The sequence below is a fragment of the Peromyscus leucopus genome, chromosome 5, assembly GCF_004664715.2.
Source record: "Peromyscus leucopus breed LL Stock chromosome 5, UCI_PerLeu_2.1, whole genome shotgun sequence".
NCBI classification, from domain to species: Eukaryota; Metazoa; Chordata; class Mammalia; order Rodentia; family Cricetidae; genus Peromyscus; species Peromyscus leucopus.
In genome coordinates this window covers 41939025-41964436 of record NC_051067.1, presented here as the reverse complement: position 1 = coordinate 41964436, position 25412 = coordinate 41939025, and the positions used below count along the sequence as shown (strand labels likewise).

At 42.5% G+C, this 25412-nt stretch overlaps 1 protein-coding gene across 1 annotated transcript in view; it reads right to left on the bottom strand.

Moving 5' to 3' along the window:
- The window catches only part of Elmo1 (engulfment and cell motility 1), a 434336-nt gene that overhangs the window by 390429 nt on the left and 18495 nt on the right, over window positions 1-25412 (bottom strand). The window contains 2 exon segments of the mRNA XM_028855855.2: window positions 18710-18782; window positions 20045-20085. Coding sequence (XP_028711688.1) covers window positions 18710-18782; window positions 20045-20085 — 114 coding nt within the window.

The window sequence follows — 25412 nt, the reverse complement described above, 5'->3', positions numbered from 1 at the left end:
TCTGCAGCCACATCCAGGAGGAAGAAACTCATGCTTGGAGAAAGCATCTTAAAAGACCAATTCCAGTGGCATTAGCAGTGATCACGGGGACTCTGGGAAAGTACCAACTTCACATCCTGTTCTAGGCAGCACCAGTGCCAACAAGTCTGCAGACAGAAAATGTCGTCTGAACTTTCCCACTGGAGAGCTAGGGAACAAAATGATGGAAACACTTAGGAAAAGAAGAATGTCCAGGTGATTATGAGCATTAGAAATGTGCCTTGTTGTGAGCCTAGATTTGGGTGTCGTCAGGTAGGCCTGATGTAATCCCTGGCTTCAGTGATAGCAGCTCTGTCATCTGATCATGCACTACTCCTGACATACAGAAGTCTCACAATAAATGCATGGCATGCTGCCTAGTTTTATTGTTTGGGTTTTAATTATTTTATTTATCCTATGTGTATGGGTATTTTACTTGTACGCACGCAAGCACACACATGCACGCACAAACACACACACACACACACACACACACACACACACACACACACACACACACCACATGCATGCCTGTACACAAAGGCCAGAAAAGGGTATGGGATCCCCTGGAACCCAGATCATCTTGAAGAGCAGCCAGGGCTCCTAACTGCTCAACCATCCCCCCAAACCCCTGATGGTTAGTTTTTATTGTCTATTTGACACAACCTGGAGTCACCTGAGAAGAAGGAACCTCAATTGAGGAACTGCCTAGGTAGAATTAGCATGAGGCAAAATGTGGGATGATGTGGGCGGTCTTTCAGATACATGGCCTGCAAGGCTCAAGTCCCTTATGTTTAAAATGGCAGTGTTTGTATCCTACCTCTGCACACCCTCTTGTATAACATCTCTCAGTGCTACATGAAGATAGTTACAATCACACTGTACAGCATATTATTGTGTTTAAGTCAGCCCTCAGATTGACATACTAAATGTACATGACTCAGTTATACTCATAGAAAAGATGTAGCTTGGTGACAGGTCCTGAAGAAATGGAGGAGCTGCCATTGGGGAGGGCATGAATCTTAGGCAAACGAACCGAACACAGGTCAGACCATTCATTTGATGTCCTGCCTAAGAAACCATGTGCCAGGATTCTTTTTCTTTTCCTTTCTTGGTCTTAGATGTCTCAGGAAGCTGAAGTCTATGGATCCCATGTCTGAACAATGTTTTAAGTGTGTAAAATAAAACATGTAAGCTTGCAAACAAGTCAGATGGCTATTTGAATGTTTTTAAATTGTATCCAAGTGGTACATGCTCTATGTTATCAATGCAGGGGTGGGAAAACATCTTCTGTAAAGAACCAGACAGTATTCTATGCATTGTGGGCCAGAAAGTGTCTATGGCAAGAGAGAAACACCAATGAAAGGTGCACCTTGTGCTCCAGGAATCTTAACATGCCAAAATGGGTAACAGCATGGATTGAGTTCATTGGCTTCAGTTACTGACCTCTGCACTCATGGTCTCAGAGCTACCACCATTTCTAATAAAGTACAGTAGTCATAAATGATACTTTAAGATTCCTATACTAAGAGGAGCAAATAGCTTTGATTCCTGCTGGTTCCAAAGGCCCAGTTGCTGCGTATATGATTATGGTTTACTGAGGAGGACCTTCCCGATGGAGTAATGAATGTAAAGCTGACTTTTTCCATACAGTTGGAATGTTCGTCTCTTTCAAGTTCCTGGACAAGAGGTTAAAATGATGGCCCTCCAAAACACTTACGAATTCCTACCATGGTTTTAGAAGACTCAGCCCAGTGTGTCTCTAGCCAGTATTTCCACTAATACCTGACAACCCACCCACACCAGCCCAATGTCCTGTTCCCTTTTGTTCTCTAGGACACCAAGTTCTTTCATGCTTCAGGGCGTCAGCACTGCCTGTTCTGAACTCTACAGTGCTACCACCTGTCTCCCTTTCATTCTTTTTAAACAGACAGTCCCTTGTGCTTTATAACAATCATGGCCAGGATGAAGAGGCAGGGCCTTCCAAGGGAATATTAGATGCTCCAGCACTGGCACAAATCCAGAGCCCAGGACTTAGCCACAGGTAGCACACATCCTGAGAGCAGAACTCCTGCCTTCGTCAGGCTGTAAGAATGTCTCCTGAGACACGTGTGGTTAGAGAACTAAGAGCTGTAAATCCCCAACTTTCAAGACCAGGTGCACCCATCTGTATCCTTTATTCATTTATATTTGCTTTATTATAAACTTGAAGCTAGCCAACTCCAATTTTGTGTCCATTCTTAAATCTATGTTACACAGCCTTAAATCTATCTTGCACAGCCACGCTTTCAGAATAAACTAAAATAGAAACACACACCACACTCTACCCAGATGATTCTTCTATGCCAACTCTAGATAAAAATGAATACTTTGTTCATCTTCTAAAAACTACTGGTCTCTTTCCATGTCCAGAGGGGCATGTGCTTAACAACAGTGGGCATCTTCTGTGTCTAGCTCATCACTGATGCCTAAAATATACTCAGAATATGCTTTCTCAATGAATGGAATGAATGTTTTAGAAATGGCAGAACCCAGAGGAAGAGGCAAAATAAATATAAGAACTAAAACTAATAGGCCACTTAGAACTTCAAAGACAGGAATAATAATCTTTCTCTCTCTCAAAAACTTAAGTCTCAAACCCTTCCCTAAGTCGTGACCTTCAGTTATCCGGTTAATACTTATTTTATCAGGCACAGATGTCACTGAAAACTGAGCTCATGTCCCACCATTGAAGTATGTTTCTACAGTGAGTCTAGGTATAAACAAGCCATACCCCTCCATGCTGTTAGATTAAGTTACACAGACATCTACTACTTCTGGACTTTGAGGCTCAAACTCTGTCTAGATCCATTCCCAGAAAATCACCTGTTCCATCCCTAAAGGAAGTGCCTTTATGTAAGAGGAGGCCAGAGAGAGGATTCAGAAGAACAGGATATGGACTCATAGCTAGAACTGACCAGCCCAGGAACCCGCATCAGAGAGCAGGTTTTCCCTGAGGCCCCACTCCGGCCTCCCTTCCTCCATGTTCCTCTTTCTGCTGCTACAGGCAGAGTGAAATGAGAACCTAAAGAGGTATTTTAACAGTTCACAGACTAACTCAGCAATCCCAATGGCTAATGGCTATTGTTTTTTAAGACAGGGCTGGCTGTCCTCTGTAGCTCTGGCGCTCCTGGAACTCACAAAGATCCTCCTGCCTCTGCCTCCCAAGTGCTGGGATTAAAGGTGTGTGCCAACATGTCCAGTTTCTCCAATGACTATTTTCAAAAAGACAAAAACTGGCAAATGCTGAGGAGGCTGTGAATCAAAGGGAACTTCGACACTATTGGTGGAGGTGTAATATTAAAGCAGACATTATAGAAAACTGTTTGGGGGCTGGAGAGATGGCTCAGCCATTAAAGGCTAGGCTCACAACCAAAAATATAAGAAAACTGTTTGGAAGTTTCTCATAATGCTAGAAGTAAACTATCATATGTTCTTGCAATTTCACTCCTGAGTACATATCCAAAGGAAATGAAGCTGGTATGTTTAAGAGACATCTACACTCTCATGCTGAGGGCAGCACAGTTCACAACAGTCATGATATCACTCATCTAGGTCCATCAAGGGATGAGCAGATAAAGAAAATGTGATATAAATATGTATATACATAATACTACTCAGCCATAAAAAGAGTGATTGCTACAAAATCAAAATATAACATTTTTACTACAAATAAGAAAAATGATTATATGTCAATTAAAGAGCCATAAAAGCATTACAAATTCATGTATAATTCAGCACCCTGTGTGAGAGCTTCTCCTTTTCTCTAGAGCTGCACACTGATGTTGCTTAGGGGGCCTTGACCCTACATGTATCTGAGTGTTAGTAATGCAATGAGTAAAATTTTTAAAAGTTAATTCAATTAGGACTGGTGTTTTCATTAAGAACTCAACAAAAGGTAATAGCCAGAGAAAACATTGATTTGGTAGACTTACTCTTTGCCATAAATGTGTCTGCCCAAATGAATTAGCTAATTGTTATTAAGGACATCTATTTAGTAAATTAAATGCCTTATTCATGGAAGATCTGGAATGAGATTTGAGTTTCTTACTATAAAAAAGGTCCTGCTAAGTGAAGTAGCAAGAATCAGAGAAACACTGGCCAACTGAAAGGAAAAGATGTCAGCAAAATAGGAAGAGTTAGATCAAACTGAGTAAAGATCCAGGGTGTACTGCAATTATCCCCACAAACCCAGTCAGTTCCCTCATCTCTCTGATACTTGACTTTGTTAAACTATACAAAGGGGGAGTGAATTCATAAATACATCTCTAGATTTGCAGAACTTAAGCTTAAAAGAAAACACCCAACAAATGGTACGCAAACAGCTAAGAGAGGTACCATTCATGAAGGATACAAAAGTAAGAGCTAGCTAAGCAATATACGCAAGACCTTTATGGGGAAAATGATAAATATTTATGAATCAGTGCTCTACTACATGGCAATGTATGTTGCCATCATGGGCAATACAGTCAATAACCTCAAGAAAGCAATTTCTCAAAAAGCTAAGCCATAAATTAAATTCTGTTTTTAACCAAAATACTAATGGGGTTTGGCAAGCATCTGTTAAAATGTATATGATAAAGTAAAAGACTAGGCAACTTGATCTGCTATGAGAAGGAGGAAGAAAACCAAGAGGAGAAAGAGGTGGGGGGGGGGCAGTGAGGAGGGATCAGAAGCAGATTCCATTCCCTAGAAATAAAGTCTTGATACTAAGTTGCAAGCAAGCAAAGTTGTATGGTCATAGAACAAAATAGAGTGGCCTAGGGACCCCTGAGTCACAAAAACCTGGCATGCTGTACCACAGACAAGGCAAACAAGTACAGGAGAAGATGGACAATAAGTATCCCCATAAACGATGCTAGCATGACTGGTTGTCTCCATCCAAAGGTTGAAAGTAAATCTCAGCCTCATTCATGGACACACATAATACCGAGTGTCAGACTAGATTAATGACCTATATGAAAAATTAAAACTTTCAAATTTGTGAAAGACATACAAGGGAATAATTTTAAAGTATATGAAAAAGAGAGAATGCTTTTGAAAATACTGGAGCCCAATCAAAGTTTCAAACTACCTTTTAAGTAACTTCAACCCTTAAGAAAACTACTATTACTCATACAAAACTCCTGTCTGAATCAACACTGGTGGCCGGGTTTCTTATAGCTATACTCTGTATGTAATGAGAAAACAATTAAAGATAAACATATATTTTAAAACAATGTGCTGACTCTAAGTTAGTCTCATACAAGCCTGCTTCTCTTTCCTCTGCCAACAACTACATTCTTACAACACCACAAATGTACTCTTTTTACAAAGTGCCTATTAGCCAGACAGTGGTTTTCAAATAATGGAACCCATTTTATTCTGAAATGGGAAAAAAGAAAAGAATCTCAGATGGTGCCCCAGAACCAAAAATAGACAAAGAAGCATTGCATTAGCACCAGTGTGTGCTGATGGGCTTGTAAATGCATGTTTTATTGAGGTAATCAACAGGAGTAGTTAGACCTTCTTATTAACATAAAAATTCAATAACTAGCAATACAGCTGATCATTATAATATACCAATATTCTGCATGCAATTTGCGTGTGGGTTCTGTATCTGGCTCAGGGTGCAGGAACTCTGCATTCCCTCCTTGGTGTCCTAGTTTTATAAGGCTGCCTAATAAATTTATCGTGAATCTCAGTTTCTATTGGTCAGAAGACTAGCCTACCTGAGAGGGATCCTCCACTCAGGGACTCTTGGGCTGAAACCAACAAGTGAGGTAGCAAGGAGCTGATCCTTATGTGGAACCTGAATCCACATTAGAATTCACTGTCTCTGCCTGCACAGAAAAAAGTCCCTAAGGCCCATTTCCCAGCTCCTAGCTCTTAGCCAGGGAGCACTCTCAGCTTAGACTCAACTCTCTGGACTGCAGATCTTGCCTTCTGCTGCTGTTGCCCTGTCTACGACAGGCAGTGTGCTCCTCCTCAGAGTCTGTAACAGCGTGTCTCTCATGTTTCTCTCTTCTCCAGGCCCACAGGATCATCTCCCTTCTGATTAATCCACAGCCAACTGACTGCGGGCCTTAATTACACCAGCATAACTTCGTGTGTCATGCAGCATGGTCACAGTAGTGATAACCCCTTCTGCTTGTCGGCCCCATTTCACACTCAAGGCATGAGCATCACACGCAGCCTTTAACAACAGGGGCTGGGAATCTTGGAGCCATCTTAGAATTTGCAAAGCACACATAAATTGGCTACTGTTTATGGTAACCATTTATAGCCACTCACCTGAGTCCTCCAGATGCTTGGAAATCAAGGATTGGGTCTACCTCTGTCTCTCTCCCTCCCTCCCTCTCCCACCCTCAAGAGTCTACACACACACACACACACACACACACACACACACACACACACACACACAGGCTAGGCTTGAACTCTTCAATCTTTTACCTCAGCCTCGTCACTGCTGAGAGTACAGGATATGCCACCATGTCCATATTTTCCTTTCAAATATGTGTAACTAACTTCCAGTCATAGCTCTCATTCTTTAAAACACATACACGAAACCTGACCAAAAAAAAAAAAAAAAAAACCAAAAAACTACCCAACACTTACAATGTAGTGCAGCTAGGTTTTCACCTTTACTGGACATCTGGCAAGACCCCCAGCTAACAAGTTCCAAACATCCAACTCTATCTCACAGTAGCCAAAGGCGTCAGGAACTGAAGGTAACTGATTTGGACTGTTTTGTTTGAGTGAATGAATGCCTGACTTAAAATAAAAGAGATCTTCCAATCAAGTACACACTTGTAGGAAGTGTAAATCCATGCACCAGGGAGGAGGAAATGAAATGTTCCTACTAAAGGAGCTTAAATCAATGTGACCAGATCATTGCCCATAAGAACACCTGCCTTCACAGGGCCGCTGTCTAGCATTAATATTTAGTCTGTTTGGGGAGCTTCAGCGGATTATTTTACTTGTGCTTAAACAGCTCAAAGCAGTATCTTATAAGATCCTATTAATAAAATCCTATGGTTCCTTATTTGTTTGGAAATACTGAGGGTTCTGCCTTCAGTTCTAATTTTGATACCTTGTACCTGTATGGCCTAAAACCCCCCAAAGTCCTAGGACTTCTAAATCCTTAAACATAGTAACGCATAAAGTGCCCAGCCCCTAAGGCCTTGCCAGTAAATAGAGGCTACAAATGATCCTGGGTGATACAATTTCTTAGAGTTAACATTCAACTTGCGACTATAGTTTATAAGTAGAATTAAGGAATTACCAAAACACTTTATAAACTGAATGCTTGAGCATTGTTTTTCAAAAGTAGAGAGAAAGAACAAAGCAAAGAGTGGTACAGCTCAGAGTTGGGAGTAGAAATCAGGTGTCAGCCAGACTGAACTGGGTGCTTTCCAGTCTTCACAAAGTTTGACAATAGGACACATGACTCACTGTGGAACATACTACACTACATTGCCAGTGTCACTTCATTTCATCTTCCTTATCTAACGAAATCGTCTCTGTATATTAACCAGCATGTTAAAATGCCTATTAAATAGTACATTAAAATGTAATCTATGAACATGTGTGTAAAGTGTACTTTACACATACAAATATACCCTTTATGTCAAACATTTCAGGGTATGTACCAAAATGCCAGTTTTGTCCTGATAATTTGATAAGTAGGATTTTTAATTTTAGGTTTGTTCTGCTTTAATGTTTCCAAACTGTTTAAACGTTTCAGAAATATCGTGAGATTTCATATCTGTTTGCTTAAGGGCTGAAGATCCTGAAAAAGGCTCTATATGAGTTGTTTAAAGGAGCAAAGTCATGAGTCATTTCTGTTTAGCATGAGAAAATATGAACCTAACTGTTGTGCTTTGAATATGCAAAGGAAGGAAGAAGAGCAAGTGTGATGGCTAGACGGGTCTTCTGGAACTGCCTGAAGCCTGAAGACTTGGGTTTGATCCCCCGGACTCACGAGACAGAAGGAGAGAACGCATCTGCCCATGTTGTCTTCTGACTCCTACATGATCTCTGTGTATGGTGCACACCCCCATACATGTAAATAAATAAATAAATAAATAAATAAATAAATAAATAAATAAATGGTCCCTTTTAAAGGGAAGAGGCTTGGGGATCTAGCTCAGTAGCAAGCACATGTTAAGCCCACGCTAGGCTATAAGTTCTATCCCAAGCACACTCACAAAAAAGGGAGGACAAAGAAGGATGAAGCAGCAGCAGCAGCATCCCTTGGACGGAGAGTAGGAAAAGGAATTTTTTATGTATTCAGCTGGTAATCCAATGCAGCAGACAGTGGGAAGAACTGGAAGGGGGTGAAACAGGAAGTGGGTCACAGAGAAAGGAAAGGCAAATGGAGTACAAGGAGAATCAGAAGACAAAGAATGTGCTAGAAAAGCAGAGAATGGGAAAAGAGAAGAAATACAGTGAAAGAAAAAAATAGGGAACTGGAGAGATGGCTCAGTACTTGGGCCTGATAACCTGAATTCTACCTCCCATTCCCACAGTGGAGAAAGCAAACAGAATCCCAAAAATTGTCATCTGGCCTCCACATGAGTGCCATGGGATGAGTGTGCTTATAGACACACATAAATTACACACACACATTCGCACCACACAGCACACAAATAAAATAAAACAGTTGAACAGGAAGTTATCTCTCTCCATGTATCACTCAATGAAATAGAAATTTGGGGGTAAGACTGAAAACAAAAACATTACCTTTTAAAGACAGTATTTCACTGTATGACCCTGGCTGGCCTGGAACTTCCTTGTAGATCAGGCTGTCTTGAACTCACAGATATCTGCCTGCTTCTGCTTCCCAATTCTGGACTAAAGGTGTGCTCCCCCAAATCTGACCCAAACAAATGAACTTCTAAAGTTCACTTCCTCCCCCATCTCTGTAAAAGTGCAGGGCGCATTTTATCCCACTTGGTAATCAAAGTTACCCTGACCTCTGTCACATCCAGAGAATGGAAAGTCTCCCAAACTGGCCCAAGGCCACCAGAGCTCCTCCTGTTTGTCAGAACACCAAGTTTAACAGTGAAAAGCAGTTATTGAAATGAAGACAAAGAGGAAAGCACCCAAGATAACACCCCCAGATCTGTATTCTAATCAAAGTGCCTATAAATGCTGCTGAGAGCTCACGACCTGCCCTTCTCCCTCCTCCGGGGTTAAAGAGCAGCAGGAACCTTTTCTTTTTCAAATTTTTCCAGTTATTTATATTCATACGAGTGTTTTTGCCTACATGTATGACTGGTGCTCAAAGAGGCCAGTAGAAGGCATTTATGTATGTATGTATGTATGTATGTATGTTTGTATGTATATCCATAGGAGTGTTTTGCCTGGATGTATGTCTGTGTGTCACATGTATGCCTGGTGTCCAAGGAGGCCAGAAAAAGGCATCAGATCCCCCGGAATTGGAGTTACAGGTGATTGTGAACCTTCATGTGGGTGCTAGGAATCAAACCCAGGTCCTCTGCAAGAGCAGCAAGTGCTCTTAACTGCTGAGCCATCACCCCAGACCCAAGGATCTTTTCTTATGTGTCTGTTATCTGTGGACATGCAGCTCAAGGCTGCCATACATCTTTATGACATATGCTTTCTTCTACTGTTTCCCTTCATTCTTCTTCCTCTCTGCTTAAGCAGTTGAAATCTATCAAGAGTAGAAGCCAGGTTCTTCTTGGATAACCTCTGGAAAGAAGATGCCTGCCTGATAACTTTTCCCTGACAGAAATGTCAAGGATGGTAGGAAGTTTTTCAGCAAGCCTCTAGGTTCTTTACTACGACTTCCACGGGCAAGAATAGTCTAGCTCTTCCCCTTGAATCTGGGCAGGTCGTGAGTGCCTGGACCAACAGAATACAGTAACAGTGACCAATCTCTGAGGCTATGCCACAAGAAGCCACAAAGCTGCTGGTTTACTCTCTGCAAACAGCCTCTGTCTAATATAGCTGCCCCTGAGAACACTACCCCCATGCTAGGAAGAAGCCCAGGCCATATAAAATGATACCGGGTGGTGGGGAAAGGAGACCTCAGTTTACCATCCCCTCTGAGGCCGGTCTTTTGAGTCACCAGAGCCTAGGGGTTAGGCATGAGTAAAGGCACTTCTAAACAATTCCAGCATATGTCTTCCAAGCTGTGGCCCCAGGCACCAAATGACGAAAAGCCATTGACTCTGCTTTGTCACACCCAAATTCCTGACCAGAAACTTTAGTGAGCATAACCAGTCATCACTGCGACCAATCACTGTCACCAATCAGTGCCATCAGGAATGAGTTTTTATTTGCTTAGGGTTGGGTTTTGTTGTTGTTGTTGTTTTGGTTTGGGGTTTTTTGTTGTTGTTTTTGTTTTTTTGTTTTTTGTAGGTTGTTTGGTTTTTGCTGTTGTTATTGTTTTGTTTTGTTTCTGGGGTTTTTTTTTGTTTTTTTTTTTTTTTTGACAGCGACTAGAACAATGGAAATCAGGAAAGAAAAGGACATTATACAATAATTATTATACCTTAACTGAGCATGGTGAAAAGAATAGCAACCTACTTTTCATGGTATAAACAGAAAGCCCCTTCCTCTGCTCTGCCCACAGCCTCCTGACCTCACTCTACCTTCCTTCCTCCCCTTTTCCCCCTTATGCTCTCGTCCATCCTGTCTCTTCCACTTGACCTCTGGTCACTGGTTTACGACAGTAACCAACATCTGTTCTTCCATCCATTTTCTTCTGAGCAGAGATCTAGACACTGGCCTAGCACAAGTTGAGAGCATCTAGCTTTGGTTTTAATCTTGGAGAACAGAGAATAATGAAATGGTTTTCCAACTGTTAAACACAACCATTAGTAATCATAAATTCCCTTTGACACGTTCTAGCAAATGCTTTAAAAATATAAAGCAAGGTAGAAATAATACACACACACCAAAAAAAAGACCAAAAGGGTCATTTTAGGCAACAAAATAATTAATGTTGCCTGAATTTTTAATTCCCTCTACACACACACACACACACACACACACACACACACACACACACACACAAACAAAACAAAAGCACTCGTAAGCACACATGCGAACGTACGACTGGGCTTCCATCCCCACACTGAGGAAGAAAATTGAACAGCGACTTAAAAATACACCTTCTGTCTGAAGCATAGAAACACAAGCAGGGTTGTGCGTAGAAGCTCTGCAAAAAGACCCTGGCTTCTGAACATATGATAAGTGACATGGGGCCGTGCATGGAACTGAGCGCTTTGATAATGAGTCTATGTGTCTCGCTTTTGCCTGTTCGGGTTTGGAAAGGGTGGGCTAGTGTCTCCAGGGTGATTTGCAGTCAGGAAGAAACCTGTCTTTGGAGGAAGCCAGTAAGGAACTCTATCTTTGGAAGAAGTCCACGTGTCCTTCCTTCTGCATCTGAACGCTACATAGTTAAATGTTTCTGCAACTGAATCGATCTATTCATTGGTTTAATAGCCCAACTGGAGAACATGGAATCATCATGACCTCTGGCATTTATCTTTGCCTGTAACTCTAGGAGCAGCCATATCTTACCAAACACAAGCCCCGGAGCCCAGGCAAACAAGGCTTCCATCTATGTAATCATCCTGTTATAGCCCATATCCGCGAGTCAGTGGTAAACTTAAATGACATGTCATAAAACCCACTGCTATCTGAGTAATGCTGATGGCATCACTGCCCTTCTTGCTCACACCCCCTCTCATTTATGTGATTCAACTTAGGCTGTCTTTTTTCTTCATCTTGAAGTTTATGCATTTCCAAGTCCTCACCGAAGGAAAAACACTGAGTAATTCAAAATGAGAGCTTCTATCCAACTCTCAAACTGTAATTACAAAGTTCCAAAACCACCCAAAAAAATGTTTTTAGAGACTTCAGAATGTTTACTGCCAATTTAGTTTGAGTCACTAAGAGCTAAGGCACCAGAATATAGGTGGGGTGTCACTGACAGCAAAGGCATTGGCTGGCTGACGACCAGTGCCAAGGCTGCATAGTCAGGACAATCCGCAGGGAGGGGGGAGACAGGGGAGGGAGGGAGGAAGAGAGAGGGAGAGAGAAAGAGAGAGGGGGAAGAGAGAGAGACTGAGATTTTTATGTCATGCTCGATGGATTCAGAATGGGTAGAGGGAGCCCGACAGTAGCAGTTCAATCCCACTGCAATCATCTTTCCAGAACCAAGTACAGACACATGTTCTGTAACTAGCATCTCACCCTGGATTGAACCCCTGCCTTTGATCTTCAACTATTGAGCTGGGAAAAAAAAATCCAATACGCTCTTAAAGTAAATATTAATACTAACAATCTTTGGGATTTCCAACTAAGAAACTCAAAATGTAGGGTTTGGGCTGGGGGTGACAGGCTAATTCTTGGCTTATGGTTCACATGTTGCAAACAGCTTACAAGAGGACTGTTTTCCAACTGCTTTTCCTGTGGTGTCTCCAACCTCCATTCTTAGTAGCTGACTCCAATAAACAGTTGTGTCCTAACGTTCCATGGTTGTTGGAAAATGGGTCACATGTGATTTTCCCCTTCATTTAATGAAAAATAGTAAGTGGAGTGGGGGAAGGGTGTCATTAATACTTTAAGTCAGGGTCAATGTCTTCCTTTCTGGAAACTTCAGTATTCATATAAGCTGCTAAGTCTCTTGTATCTTCTGTATCCTTGGATTCACAGTCTACACTTCCATCCACCAGGGCATAGCACTGTCCTAGGTCTAGGTAGAACTGCAGAGTCTTCACTATGGGCTGTTGGGAGTAAATCTCTAGTTCTGTCTTTAAGTCTGAGAGCTACTGCTTTAGAAGATGGAAATGTCCTGCATAAGAACATCATAGCTTTGTTAGCCTAAAAAAAGATAAAGAATGACAAAAAAAAACTACTGCATTGTTCACTTATTTCGGTCATCTAAATGAGAATGGTCCCCATGGGCTCCTACATTTGAATGCTGGGTCCCCAGTTGGTGGAACTGTTTGGGAAGGATGAAGAGGTGTGGCCTTATTGGAGGAAATGTGTCACTGAGGGTAGGCTTTGAAGTTTCAAAAGCCCATGCCATTCCAAGTTAGCATGCCATCCTCACCTCCCTCCCTCTATCCCTCTCACTCTCTCTCTCTTTCTGCCTGGTGACTGTGGATGAGATGTAAGCTCTCAGCTACCACTCCAGTTCAATGCTTGCCTACCGGCTGCCATGTTCCCTGTCATGATGGTCATGAACTCATCCTCTGAAACTGTGAGCCCCAAATAAACTCTTCTTCTCTATACGCTGTCTTAGGCGTGGTCTTTCGACACAGCAAAAGAAAACTAACTAAGACAGTTGTATTTCAGGATGTGTGAACTATAGCTCTGCAGTAACAACAGAGAACTGGAGTAGAAGCATTGCATCCCACACAACCGTGTTCAGTAAGACACGGAATTACAATGATTCAATTATAAACCTACATAACTCAAATTATATCCATAATAATCTCTTCAAACACACGGCCTTTCAATCATCAGATGATACCAACTAATCTATCTCCAGACAGAAACTTCCAATGGGGACAAACAATGTTTCTTAATTATCTTGCTCAATCCAGCACACACTGGGCTGTCAAATCTAAAGGAAAAATTCCTCCTTCCTATATTCTGCACACTGATCTATGGGGAAATATTGTATTTTTTTCTATTTTTTTCCTAATATAAGTTAGAAAAAAATATGTATTTGAAATTAGGAACACCTGTATCTAAAGTAAATTCTAAACAGTAAGTTGAAGTGATGTGTTAGTCAGGTAAGTAAATACTGACATTTCATCTGGCTATGAAAATGTCACATTCATTAAGAAGACATCATTTGAAATGAGTAAAGCGTACTTTGATTCAGGAACAAAGTGTTCCTATAAACATTAGTAAGGGGCTGGAGAGATGGCTCAGCAGTTAAGAGCACAGACTGCTGTTACAGAGGACCCGGGTTCAATTCCCAGGACTCACACGGCAGGTCACACCTGTCTGTAAGTCCAGCATCCAACACCCTCACACAGACATACATACAGACAAAACACCATTAAAAAATAAGACTAAATAAATAAGAAAATAATTCACAAAAAATTTTAATTAATAAGTTGTCAAAGAGGTGATGAACAGTGAGCTTTATGAAGGCAGATATTTCTTCCTTATTTTTTTTTTAAAAAGCAGGGTGTCACTATGTAGTCCTAGCTAGTCTGGAGCTCTCCATGTAAACCAGGCCTACTTCAAACTCAAAGATCCACCTGCCTCTGCTTCCTGAGTACTGGGATTGAAAGCGTGGGCCACCACACCCTGATGAAAGCAGATATTTCAAAGGTGCCATCTGGTCCCATTTTCTCCTTGGATTCGAGAACAGAAGCCGGCATTTGTGTCCATCTCTGTGTGTGTTTCAAGCCAACCTTGAATTCTTTTCCTATCCACAATGAACTGGTTTTTCTCATAGTTTCTACCATAGACTCACTTAGGCTTCCAACATAATCAATCAGAGTAATAATATCCCAAACATTTGTGGTCAAATCCAGCTTAAAATTACCTCAGGGCTTTCTTACAGTTTTATAATAAAGCTAAAAGTCTTAAAAACACCCTTAAAAGGACTAAACAGTTGTGGTTTATGCAAAACTGTCTAGCCATAATTAGCCCACCTCAGCCTTGGCTCTTTCTGCCTGATCTTTGCAAATAAAAACTCTGGGCCTGTTTTGTTTGTGTGGTTTTATTATTTGATTGAGTTTGGCTCCATTTTCTGAGACAGGATCTCACTATGTAGATCAGGCTGGCCTCAAATGCAGGGCAATAGTCTTACCATGGCCTCTCAGGTTCTGAGAGTTCACATCCAGCTACTAATCTGAGCCATTTCACCCCTGTCTGTATCTCTACCCTCTGTTTTCTGTAGACCTTCACGTAAACATCACTTCCTGAAGACTTTATTTCCTCTGTGGCACTTACTGTCATTTCATTCAAGGGATATGGGTAAGGGTCTACCTGTGAGAATGAGGAAGGCTGGAACTGTGGAACTACACCCAAAGCTTGGTAGGGTGCCTGACGCACACCAGGAACCTGCCATGTTTCTTGTATTGAATGTACCTATGTGTGTCTTTTTCCTCCTAGAATGGCCATTTCATTCTGGCCACTCCAGATATGAGCAATGAGCCTGAGACAAGCAGCCTGTCTACAAGAGTCCCGTACTTGACAAAGGCTACGAACAAATATGCAAGCAGCGAACATGGCCTCTATAAGCACTGTTAGCAAATGTCTGGTTTGGTCACAAAGCAAGCAAAGAAGTCAGCAGCATATTATGCTTTTCAGAAGGTACACCAGCCTGGAGTGTCAGAAAGGAAGAAGAGGCCAAGGGCAAAAATGCCTAGAGTTTAGGAAACCCACGAGGGCTGATCAGAGCAAGGTGGGGTCCAGCAGCCTTTCTCTTCACTCACATATGCTAAGAACTAGGCCTCGAGAAACTGGCCAACTCTGGAGGTGTGAACAGAGCACAGAGTGACTCCTTATCAAAAGAATCCTGACTCTTACAGAAGAACCTTGCTGAGCGAGGAAGTTTATAACCAGCCTGGGCTTGGGCTTGCTCAATTTGAAATGCCTATCTTTGAGAAGGTTCTTGACCTGTCAGTCACAAAGATCAGAACCCAGTGGTTTCAGTCAGGGGCAGGGCTGACTGGCCTCCGCAGGCCCTCTGGCAAGGGTGGAACTCAGGAAAAAGAAATCCGAGTTGGAAATCAGGACAGGAAGTTGGCTCTCCATTGCTGTCACTGGCTCCCACACAGGCTTTCCTCTCTGCTGATGATAGGGCTTCAGGGACTTTGGGGTACTGGTTTCACTCTGATGACAATGGGATCTGTACAATAACCCCCTAGAACAGGATGCCCTGTCCCAGAGGCCACACAGTGCTGTCTGTCAGAAATTCTGGAACACAGAATTCAGAGCACTTAGGAGAAGAGGAGAGCAGAACACAGATGGCCCCCAAACAACCCTACTTCCTCCCCTTTCTGCATACTTAAGAGTTAAAGAGGACAAGGTAATTTTCTCATTCCCTTAAAAAGAAAAGATGCCATTAGTACAATCACAGTCCTTATCCCAGCAGGTCACATAATCTATAGCAAAGGCAGGCAAAAGGGTTTGTAACTCTAGTGAGTTCATGGACGTTACACCTGATGTAAATTCCCCTACTACACCAGGAAAAGAAAGTCCCACACTAACACTGCTAACGATGGTCCTGTTGTCCTGTGATTCCTGAGGCAATGGGGATCAAGATGGCCAGCCAGATGTCAACGTATCAACACACAGGAGTTCAGGCAGCAGAGTTACCAGGGCCAAACTGGGCTTGGTCACTTCTGGTGTATCTGGCCCAAATAAATTGTCTTATAACTTCCTTTGGTCCCATTTCCTCCATTCACATGAAGATGCTTACCTCATGAGAGAGACTGCGATGAAGGTGACGGCTAAAAACACTGGGTACCTTCTCACTACCATTCTGCCTCAAAATGAGAAATTTCACTGAAACAGTTACACCTGTGTGCATGCACAGGCACATAAACACACACACACACACACACACACACACACACACACACACACACACACACACACCACTCATCTATCCTGGAATTTATGTTTCTGAGCCAGAATCTGAACTTGCAAATAGATGCTTTTTTAATGTCCCCTACAAACTTTTCATACTATACTTCTACAAAATGCTCCTTAACATGACATTGTCCCCATGGTCCAAAGAGTAAACAAGAACTATTTTTAAAAATGGGTTCAGATAACATGAGAAAAATAGGCGGGGGAGGGGTTCCTTCTTGAGAATCTTTGGGGAGAAATTCCAACATCCCTCAATCCCTTCATGTGTTCCCATGTTGGGCCAGAGCTAAAGAATATTTCCCTTTTTAAATTACAGGGGATTTTTGTCAGGGAGAGGAACAATCATTTCCTAGCAAGTGAAAGTCAGAAACTAATGGCATGTACAAGCTTCAAAAATTAGTCACTGGTTACCATGGTGACACAGACATTGCCTAACAACTCACTGGGTTGTAGGTAACAAGAGGATGTTAACTACACTATTTTAAGAATTGGAAAGGGGTCCCTATTTTTTTTTTTGCAAAAAACTGGGATGCAGTCTGGTAGTAACCCAGGTTTGACCCAGTGCATCTCAAGATGCACTGCTGTCCTACACTGGGCACGCCCATCTCTGTGACTCGCATAAGCACGCACAGCTGGACAAGAAGAGTGGTGACATGTTATTTACAAACAAAGGACCGTGACTGGGAAGATGAGTTTTCTCACTCTCTAAACTCTTAATAAAAGGCTAATCTCTCTGACTGTGTGCTGAGGAACTGATGGCAGACACATGCAGACAGTCCCTTTGAAACCCAACAGTGAGAATTCCCTAGGCAAACAAGATTCCCCTCCAAAAATGATTCCAGTGCCTCAAAAAATAATGAATGTCCCCCTATTCTTGGCAGTTTGGATTTTCTGAGCATAGATGAAATTTAGCTCAAAAAAGGATGACACAATGCTATATGATGCTTTTGATAGTGATTTTTAAAATCATTCTAAGAAACGGCAGTACAAACATCCACTTCTCAATCTAACCTTGTAACAACTTGGGGTCAGAGCTCACCGCCCCCATGGGGGTAGGTCTGCCTCCTTAGAAAGGAGACCTGTCTGTCCCTAAAGCACAAGGGCTCTTTCCTCTTTGAGAAATCTGTGGCTATACTATACCAGAACTCCCTGGAGAGTCCCTTAAATGGAAACTTTCAGGACCTCTCTAAAGCTCCCCGTTCAGTCTCTGGTGTTGAGATTTGAGAACCTGTCCTTGTGAGAGGTTCTCTCTCTCCCCCTGAGATGATTATACTCTGGGTCTTTCTTCGGTAAAGGGATATGACAGCCACTGGTGGACACAAATCAACATTCATTAGTCAAAGGCAGAGCCATTTGTGACCAAGTGGCTGGCTTATCACAACACAGGTTGAAGAATCAGTCCAATCTACACGCTCAATATGCAGGTATATGAGAAAAATATTTCACAAAAAGCACAGGATACACACTCTGAGCCACTCTGTGCTATTCTCAAGTTTGAGGTTTTGCAATCATCTCAATCGATTTCACTGCCCATGGCTGATGAATGAAACCACACACAGTGATAGAATGTAACTGCCAACATTTAACTTTTCTTTATTTGTGTCCTCTATCTCACAAAGTAAAGTGTGCAAATTATATAGGTGCAGCAAAAGTAAAAAAGTATTGAGAAAATAATCCAATGGAAAACAAGTGTTTATGGACTGAATTAAAGACACCAAAGGTATACTTAAACACAACCAACACCTGCCACGGACCCTAGTCTAACTGCTACCTCTCCATCTGCAGCCAGGAATGTGAAAAGAAAATCTGATCGCTCCTAAAGCCCCAAAGGTCTTCTGGGAAGAAAAGGTAATTTCTGAAGGCGTTTCCAGGCATCTAACTACACCACCCTGATAGCCAGAGGGCCACCACCTGCAGGGACAATGAGCAGTTTTTTGCTTTACAGACCCTATTGTCACAGAGGGTAGGGACATAAAATTTTGACTAGCCCTAAACAGAAAAAAATGGCAGTGATTTACTTCCCTTTAGTATGAGTACCCCCAGATTAAACAATGCAGTCGCCTACCTTTTCCGTGATGTAGAAGTTTGAACTATCAGCGTGCTGCAGTGCAAAATATTCATGGTTGGCAAGAGACCACCTTTAAAACAAAAGCATAAATAATCAGAAACATGAAAGTGGCGGTTTCTGCTTTAGTAGTTTTATAGGGTTAAGATTAATTAAACTCTCTAGGAGTCAAATGGGGCCAGTATAGTACTTGTTACAAGGAAGTAAGTTCCCAAGACAAAGGAATAATTGCCCACCCGCACTTCCCAGGCTCCAGCATCGGCCCACCCTCACTACCCACCCTCACTACCCAGGCTCCAGCATCTGCCCACCCTCACTACCCAGGCTCCAGCATCGGCCCACCCTCACTACCCGCCCTCACTACCCAGGCTCCAGTATCGGCCCACCCTCACTACCCAGGCTACAGTATCGGCCCACCCTCACTACCCAGGCTCCAGCATCGGCCCACCCTCACTACCTCACTACCCAGGCTCCAGCATCGGCCCACCCTCACTACCTCACTACCCAGGCTCCAGCATCGGGTCACCCTCACTACCTCACTACCCAGGCTCCAGTCATCTCACAGGTGGCTGCCTAGGCCTAATCCTACTCTCAGCATTTCATCTCCAACACCAGAGGTGGGACCGGTGCAATATTAAACGCATCATTCTTTACTTTTATAAGAGACTGAAGCGGAGAGATAAAAGCAAAGGAAATGAAAACGGTTCACATTTTAGGCAATCAACATGCTTCAGTCGTCTCAGAATTCCAAACTCTCGTTTGGTATGCCTGACACCTACTGGAACGCTCCAGTTAAGAATTCCAGGTCTCGGGCATTTATCAGGAACAGACTAGACTACCAGTTCTGCTGTGCCAGTCACCACATCTCATATAACTCCCAAATGTGCTTTCTCCCTGACTGTCAGCACAGGCAGGAAAACAGGAAAGCCCCATGGCATGTGAGGCTCCGCATCTTCTCTGGCATTTGGGTCCTTTCGGGTTTTTCAGATGGAGTGTGTGCTTAACCCCAGGAACCTTTAGATCGCTCCCTGCCGGGAAGGCCAAACTTCCCAACCGATTTCCCAAAACAAAGAAAAGCAAGCCTACAGTGCAACACCCACCTAGTTCACTGTCTGCTCTTGGAGAAAGAATGGTTAAGACGGGTGGAATGGGGTGCAACCTGCACACAGGAATTGTGGGCGACTCTGGGCAGATGGAGTGCTGAGTTAGGAACATATACTTGGCTAGCATGTACTTATAATGCTGTGAATACTGTTCGCCACTCCACTGCAGATATTTTATTTGCCTAGAATGTACAGACTAAAGAGCCTCAGCTGAGTCCCGAGTGACACTTACCCATCACAGACTTCCTTTATTATTGCAGACAGTGGTTTTTTCTGGGGAAAAAAAGGAAATACGGTTAGTTTCATTTCAACATTTTAAACTACAACAACAACAAAAAGAAACTACTAACAAAAAAGTTTAAGTGAGGAAAACCTATATTTGCTATTCTTAGCTGTCAATGGATGTCTTACTTTTCTCGGGGTAACAAACTACTAGGTGTCACCATCAAATCCATTAACTATTCATTACCTCTAAGGTCCTTGTTTCTATGATGAAAATTATCATCATATTTAAATGTGTCTTATTAAAATCAAATGGGAACCTTTAAGGTCAAGGTGGACACAGAGTCCCCTCTAGCTGTATATGAATCAGGCAAGCAACTTTTTGGTTTTATGCAAACATGCTCTCATTCATGATTTTTTTAGGATTTACTTTATTTTTTAATTATGTGTCTATGTGTGTGGAGGGGCTCATGTGCACACAGAGGTGACTGTAGCCCCCTGGAACTAGAGTTACAAGTGGCTATGAGCCACTTAATGTGAGTGCTGGGCAACTAAACTCAGGTGCTCTAGAACAATGGGAAATTTTAATTACTGAGCTATCTCCCCAGCCCCTCATCCACGATAATTTTATGAGAACATGTGGCACATGGGATTTGGGGAGACACACCATTGCTCTTGCAGGTATGTAGACTTTTCACCCAACTGTGGCCCCAGTAAATGCCACTGATTCAGCAGCTTGAACCACCCGAGAAATGCGATCGTGACACCATGTGCCGCTGTGTCAACTGGCAGCTGACCACAGCTGTGCTCCTGCCCGAACTGCACAGCTGTGCTCTGCCTGCCCCCACACACTGAGGAGATACCAGCAGACACTGGCTGTCAGCAAGAGAAGAGGGATGAGAGGAGCGTGTCAACCAGAATAAACCCCAGACAAGGAACGGATATAGGGGAGACAGGAAGACAAATCTCACACACACACACACACACACACACACACACACACACACACACACACACACAGAGTTCTGGGCTGGAAAGGCACCCATTAAAAAAGCTAAAAAAGCTAGCACTTTTGCCCCTCTGAAGAGCCAGCACTGTGGTACTCAGGTAGAAATTCTGACTCAGACTGGCAAGCTGAGACACTGGTAGCTTACTGTATCTGCAGTGTAAGCTGTTGTTACCTTAATCTTCTAAACATTGCTAGCTGACCTGTAAATGAGGATAGCTGCTACCCAACCTAAGGGCTGTTATGAAAATTAAATGGTTATAACTACATAGGAATTACTTCAAAAGAGTAAAGAGTCCTAAAATGGTTAGGCTCCTTGCCCTCCAAGGTTGCTGACAAAACTCATCCTTGGCCTTGAGCAAAGGCTGCCTGTCTGCAAGGGAATTCTAAACACTGTTCCTCTGTCCCTCCACAGGCTTCAGTAGGCCACCGAAGGACTGAGCTGAAGGGCAGTACCCAGAAAGAATTCCACCACCACATCCCCTCTCTGGGCACAAAGCAATGTTTATCTCTGTCTGCAGCTATGCACACAGTGGGCAGGGAAATGGAACCACATATTTTTTTAAAGTTTACCTTCTGTTTAATTCCTTAGATACACTTGAATCGACATGCTACCTGCACACATTTTTTGGGCTGTAGCATGGCATTTCATTACATGCTGCACAGTGTGTAGAAACTGGCTCAGGGTAACTAATGACATACACATCTACTTCCCTAGATACACATCATTTCTGTGTGTTGGGAACACCCAAAATCATTTTTACCAGCTGTTTCAAAATTTTCAATCAATTCTTTTTGAACACAGTTATCCTACTGTCTTTCAAAATATTAGAGATTGATTATTTTTTCCTGGGCTAGAGCATGGCTTAGTGGTACATCATCACATGCTTGGGATGGGTGAAACCCTGGCTTCAACACCTAGCACCACACCAGAATTAGTCCCTCCTATCCAGCTGCATCCCTGTCCCCATTAACTATCCTCTCTCTGTACTGTGCATTTACCCCTTTCTAGGCTCCGGTAAACACTATTTAATTCTCAACTTGAGATTATTTCAGCGTTCTCACATAATTTAAAGCTTATATTTGGCTTTTCAAGTCTGACTTATTTCACTTAGCATTATGTCCAGGGGAAACAAGAATTCTTGAGAAATGCCCAGAATCTGGTATGCTTAACATCCTGAGGTGATCGACTATAGTTGTTACATTAACAATTCCTTGGTCTTTGCCAGGGCCTGTCCACTGACTGCATCTGTGAACTAGAAAGCAAATGGGTTCTTAAAACCAAATGGCAAGAAACTTTAGGAACAAATTTTCATGGATACAGGCCTCTAATTCCAGGGTTCTGGAGGCAGAGGCAAGAGGATCTCAAATTCAATATCAACTTGGGTTACACAGTAAGACTATCTCAAAAAATAAAAACAAAGAATATCAAACAAACAGAAAACTCCTTCTAGTAAGATGACAACTTTGTATTTCCAGTTGGCAGACCCCTTCAGGATATGAAGATGTAAGGATGGGTCCTATCAGAGAGCCCCATTGCCCCATATCTTACTTCTTGTGTCCTCAAAGACAAGATCTAGATAACAAGGCCAGGCTTCAGTATGAAATCACACTAGAGGCAGATCAAGACAAAAGGGCATGGTTGCTGCAAAAGGACAAGGTTTCTGAACCAAGTCAAACCTCTAAATCTAGGACTCAGACAATGACTTGGGTTTTAATTCACATCTGATTCATAGATATAGAACCCATTTTAAAAAGACAGACGTCTCTGGGATACTATTATCTGGAACATTCTGAAGTTGAATATGTGAAAAGAATAAAGACCATGAAACTGGAAAAACTTACAAACTTGAATATAGAAAGATTAAACAAAAACTCTCACAGCACAAAAGGAACAATGGTGAGCTGAACATTCAAAATGCATCTCAGCCAATTAAAATCACGATTACATAAGATGGGGCTGGCTCTATGGCCCACTTTCTGACCCTTCTCCTATCTGCTATAATTAAACCTTAATCCAATTAACTGACAGCCGTTCACACCTTCCTTTTCCCGTTAGCTTCATGTGACATTGTGGCTCTTGGAAATCATTAGCTCCCACTTTTTCAAGTTACTCAAATCTGATATCCAGTTGTAGGTATGTGCTATTGATGGTCACATTATTACATCACCCTAACCACTTCCTCCTCTCCTCTTCCTCCTCCTCCTCAGAACTCCTCTTCTTCAGAACTCTTGCCTTCTCAACCCAACTCAACCCTTAGATGGAGCCTCCAACAGCACCTGCTACCACGGCATCCTGAATTCTGCTTCTCCAGACCAAGAAGCCTCTGTGACATCAACCCTTAATTAGTAACTGCTTCCATAAGTTTACGGTCAGATGCTGGACCACCGGCTCAGCGCAGACTGGCTGTCTGAATTCCTACACGCCGTGTACTTATTTTGGCAGGTCTACCAGGCACATTTCCGAGAACCTGTCCTGCTTTCGCTTTCTTCTGCTCCCTTCTGTGACACAAACATGTACAAGATAGCACATCTTATGGTGTCGTCATCATCCTCACAACCTCTTTTTCTTTCCGAGTTGTATCTACCACCTTTATTCTGGGGTGCCATCCCCAAATGCCTACAAGTTTAAGTCTCCACATCTCCAGTCTTATTGTCTAATCACCATGTCAAATGTCATTAAACAAAATTCAACTTTTCCCTCAAATTTTACATATGTGTCTCTTCTAACATCTTCCACGGATTTCTGGTGATCACTGCTACCTATGAAGTATGTAAATCCGTAAGTTCCAGAGTCTGCTGTCAAGAGAGTCCCCTCGGTACAAATGACCCATGCTTCTAAATATTGTAGACGGTTAAAATAACTATGCCAGATCCACAATTTCACTGTGGCACCATGTGCTCTGTTAAGAATGCCCCCTTTCTCTTTGCCCTACCTCTAACAACTGGGATCTTACAAATTATTTATCATCCATGTCAAAGCCACCTTCTCCAAGTACATGTCCCTGATGTTGCCAGAAAGACATAATTATTTTCACTTTTCATCTGGAACAAAAATGACTCACTCCTGAGCACTTTGCATATGGTCTTTTCTTCTTGTCCCTTGAGAACAAGGAATCTTAGTTTACCTGTGACTTCCACCATTCTCCACCCTCAGTAGAAGTATCACAGAATGTAGGTGCCAGTAGAGAGACTCAATGTTTATAGTAACTGGAAATCATAAAGCTAACTGTTCTTTAAAAAAAAAAAAAAAAAAAAAAAAAAAAAAAAAAAAACCAATACGCTCATAGAGCACTTGCCTGCTTAAACTACATCCTGGGTTCACTTCTGAAATCACTAGTCAAATAATTATGAAGTGGATTAAGAAACAAGAATGTATAAGTAAGAAGCAAACTATTTTAAGAGAGAGGCTGGAATAATGGGTGGGTTTCACACTTCTAACAACATATTCCACTACTGGGTGGCTCTCAGCAGCTGTTGGCCATGAGCTCTCAGATCCACAAAAGCTGTCACTACTCTTTACAGACTTGGGCTCAGGAGAAATGCAAGGCATGGCTTGGAGCCAGCCAGCTGATGAGGACACAGACCACAGGCCAGCATCATCAGTAAGCAGTACCTAAAAGGCAAGACAAGCTACTCTCAAGTCAGACTAAGATAGTAAACTGGAAAGCCCAGGGCTGGCATCATACTTTTCTCACTTCTTGTAGAAACCTTTGAGTTCTGCATCAACTGGCTGGCTGACCAGTAAGTTCTAAGTCAGTCACCATCTTTGCCAGTGGTCTAGCTAGATAACACTCGTCTAAGATGTTCTACAAGCTGTTTCTATCTTTGTCCAATTCTTCAAGGTTGGGAGAACAGCAACCTGAGCAACACATTCAGCCATAGATCTCTAAGACTGGCCAGACACTTCTCCTTTCAGTGTCCCGGCTTCCTTCCTGCTGCTCTGATAAAATACTATGACCATAATCAACTCAAGGAGGAAAGGGATTTTAGCTCACACCTCCAGGTCTCAGTTCATCATTGACGGAAGTCAGGACAGGAACTCAAGAAAGGAACCTGGAGGCAGGAACCATGAGGGAATGCTGCTTACTGGCTTGTTCACAGGTTCATGAACTTGATTTCTTATACAGTCCAGGGCCACCTGGCTAAGAATGATGCCACGAAGACCTGCAGTCCCCCATCAACTAATAATCAAAACAGTCCACACAAACATGCCCAAAGGCCAATCCAACCCAGGCAACTGCTCACTTGAGGCTCTCCTCTTGGATGACTGTGGGCTGTTAAGTTTACAGTTAAAGCTAACCAGGAAGTCACTGAAAGAAAAAGCCTAAAAGCAAAAAACAGATCTAAAATGCAATGCCACCCCCTAAGA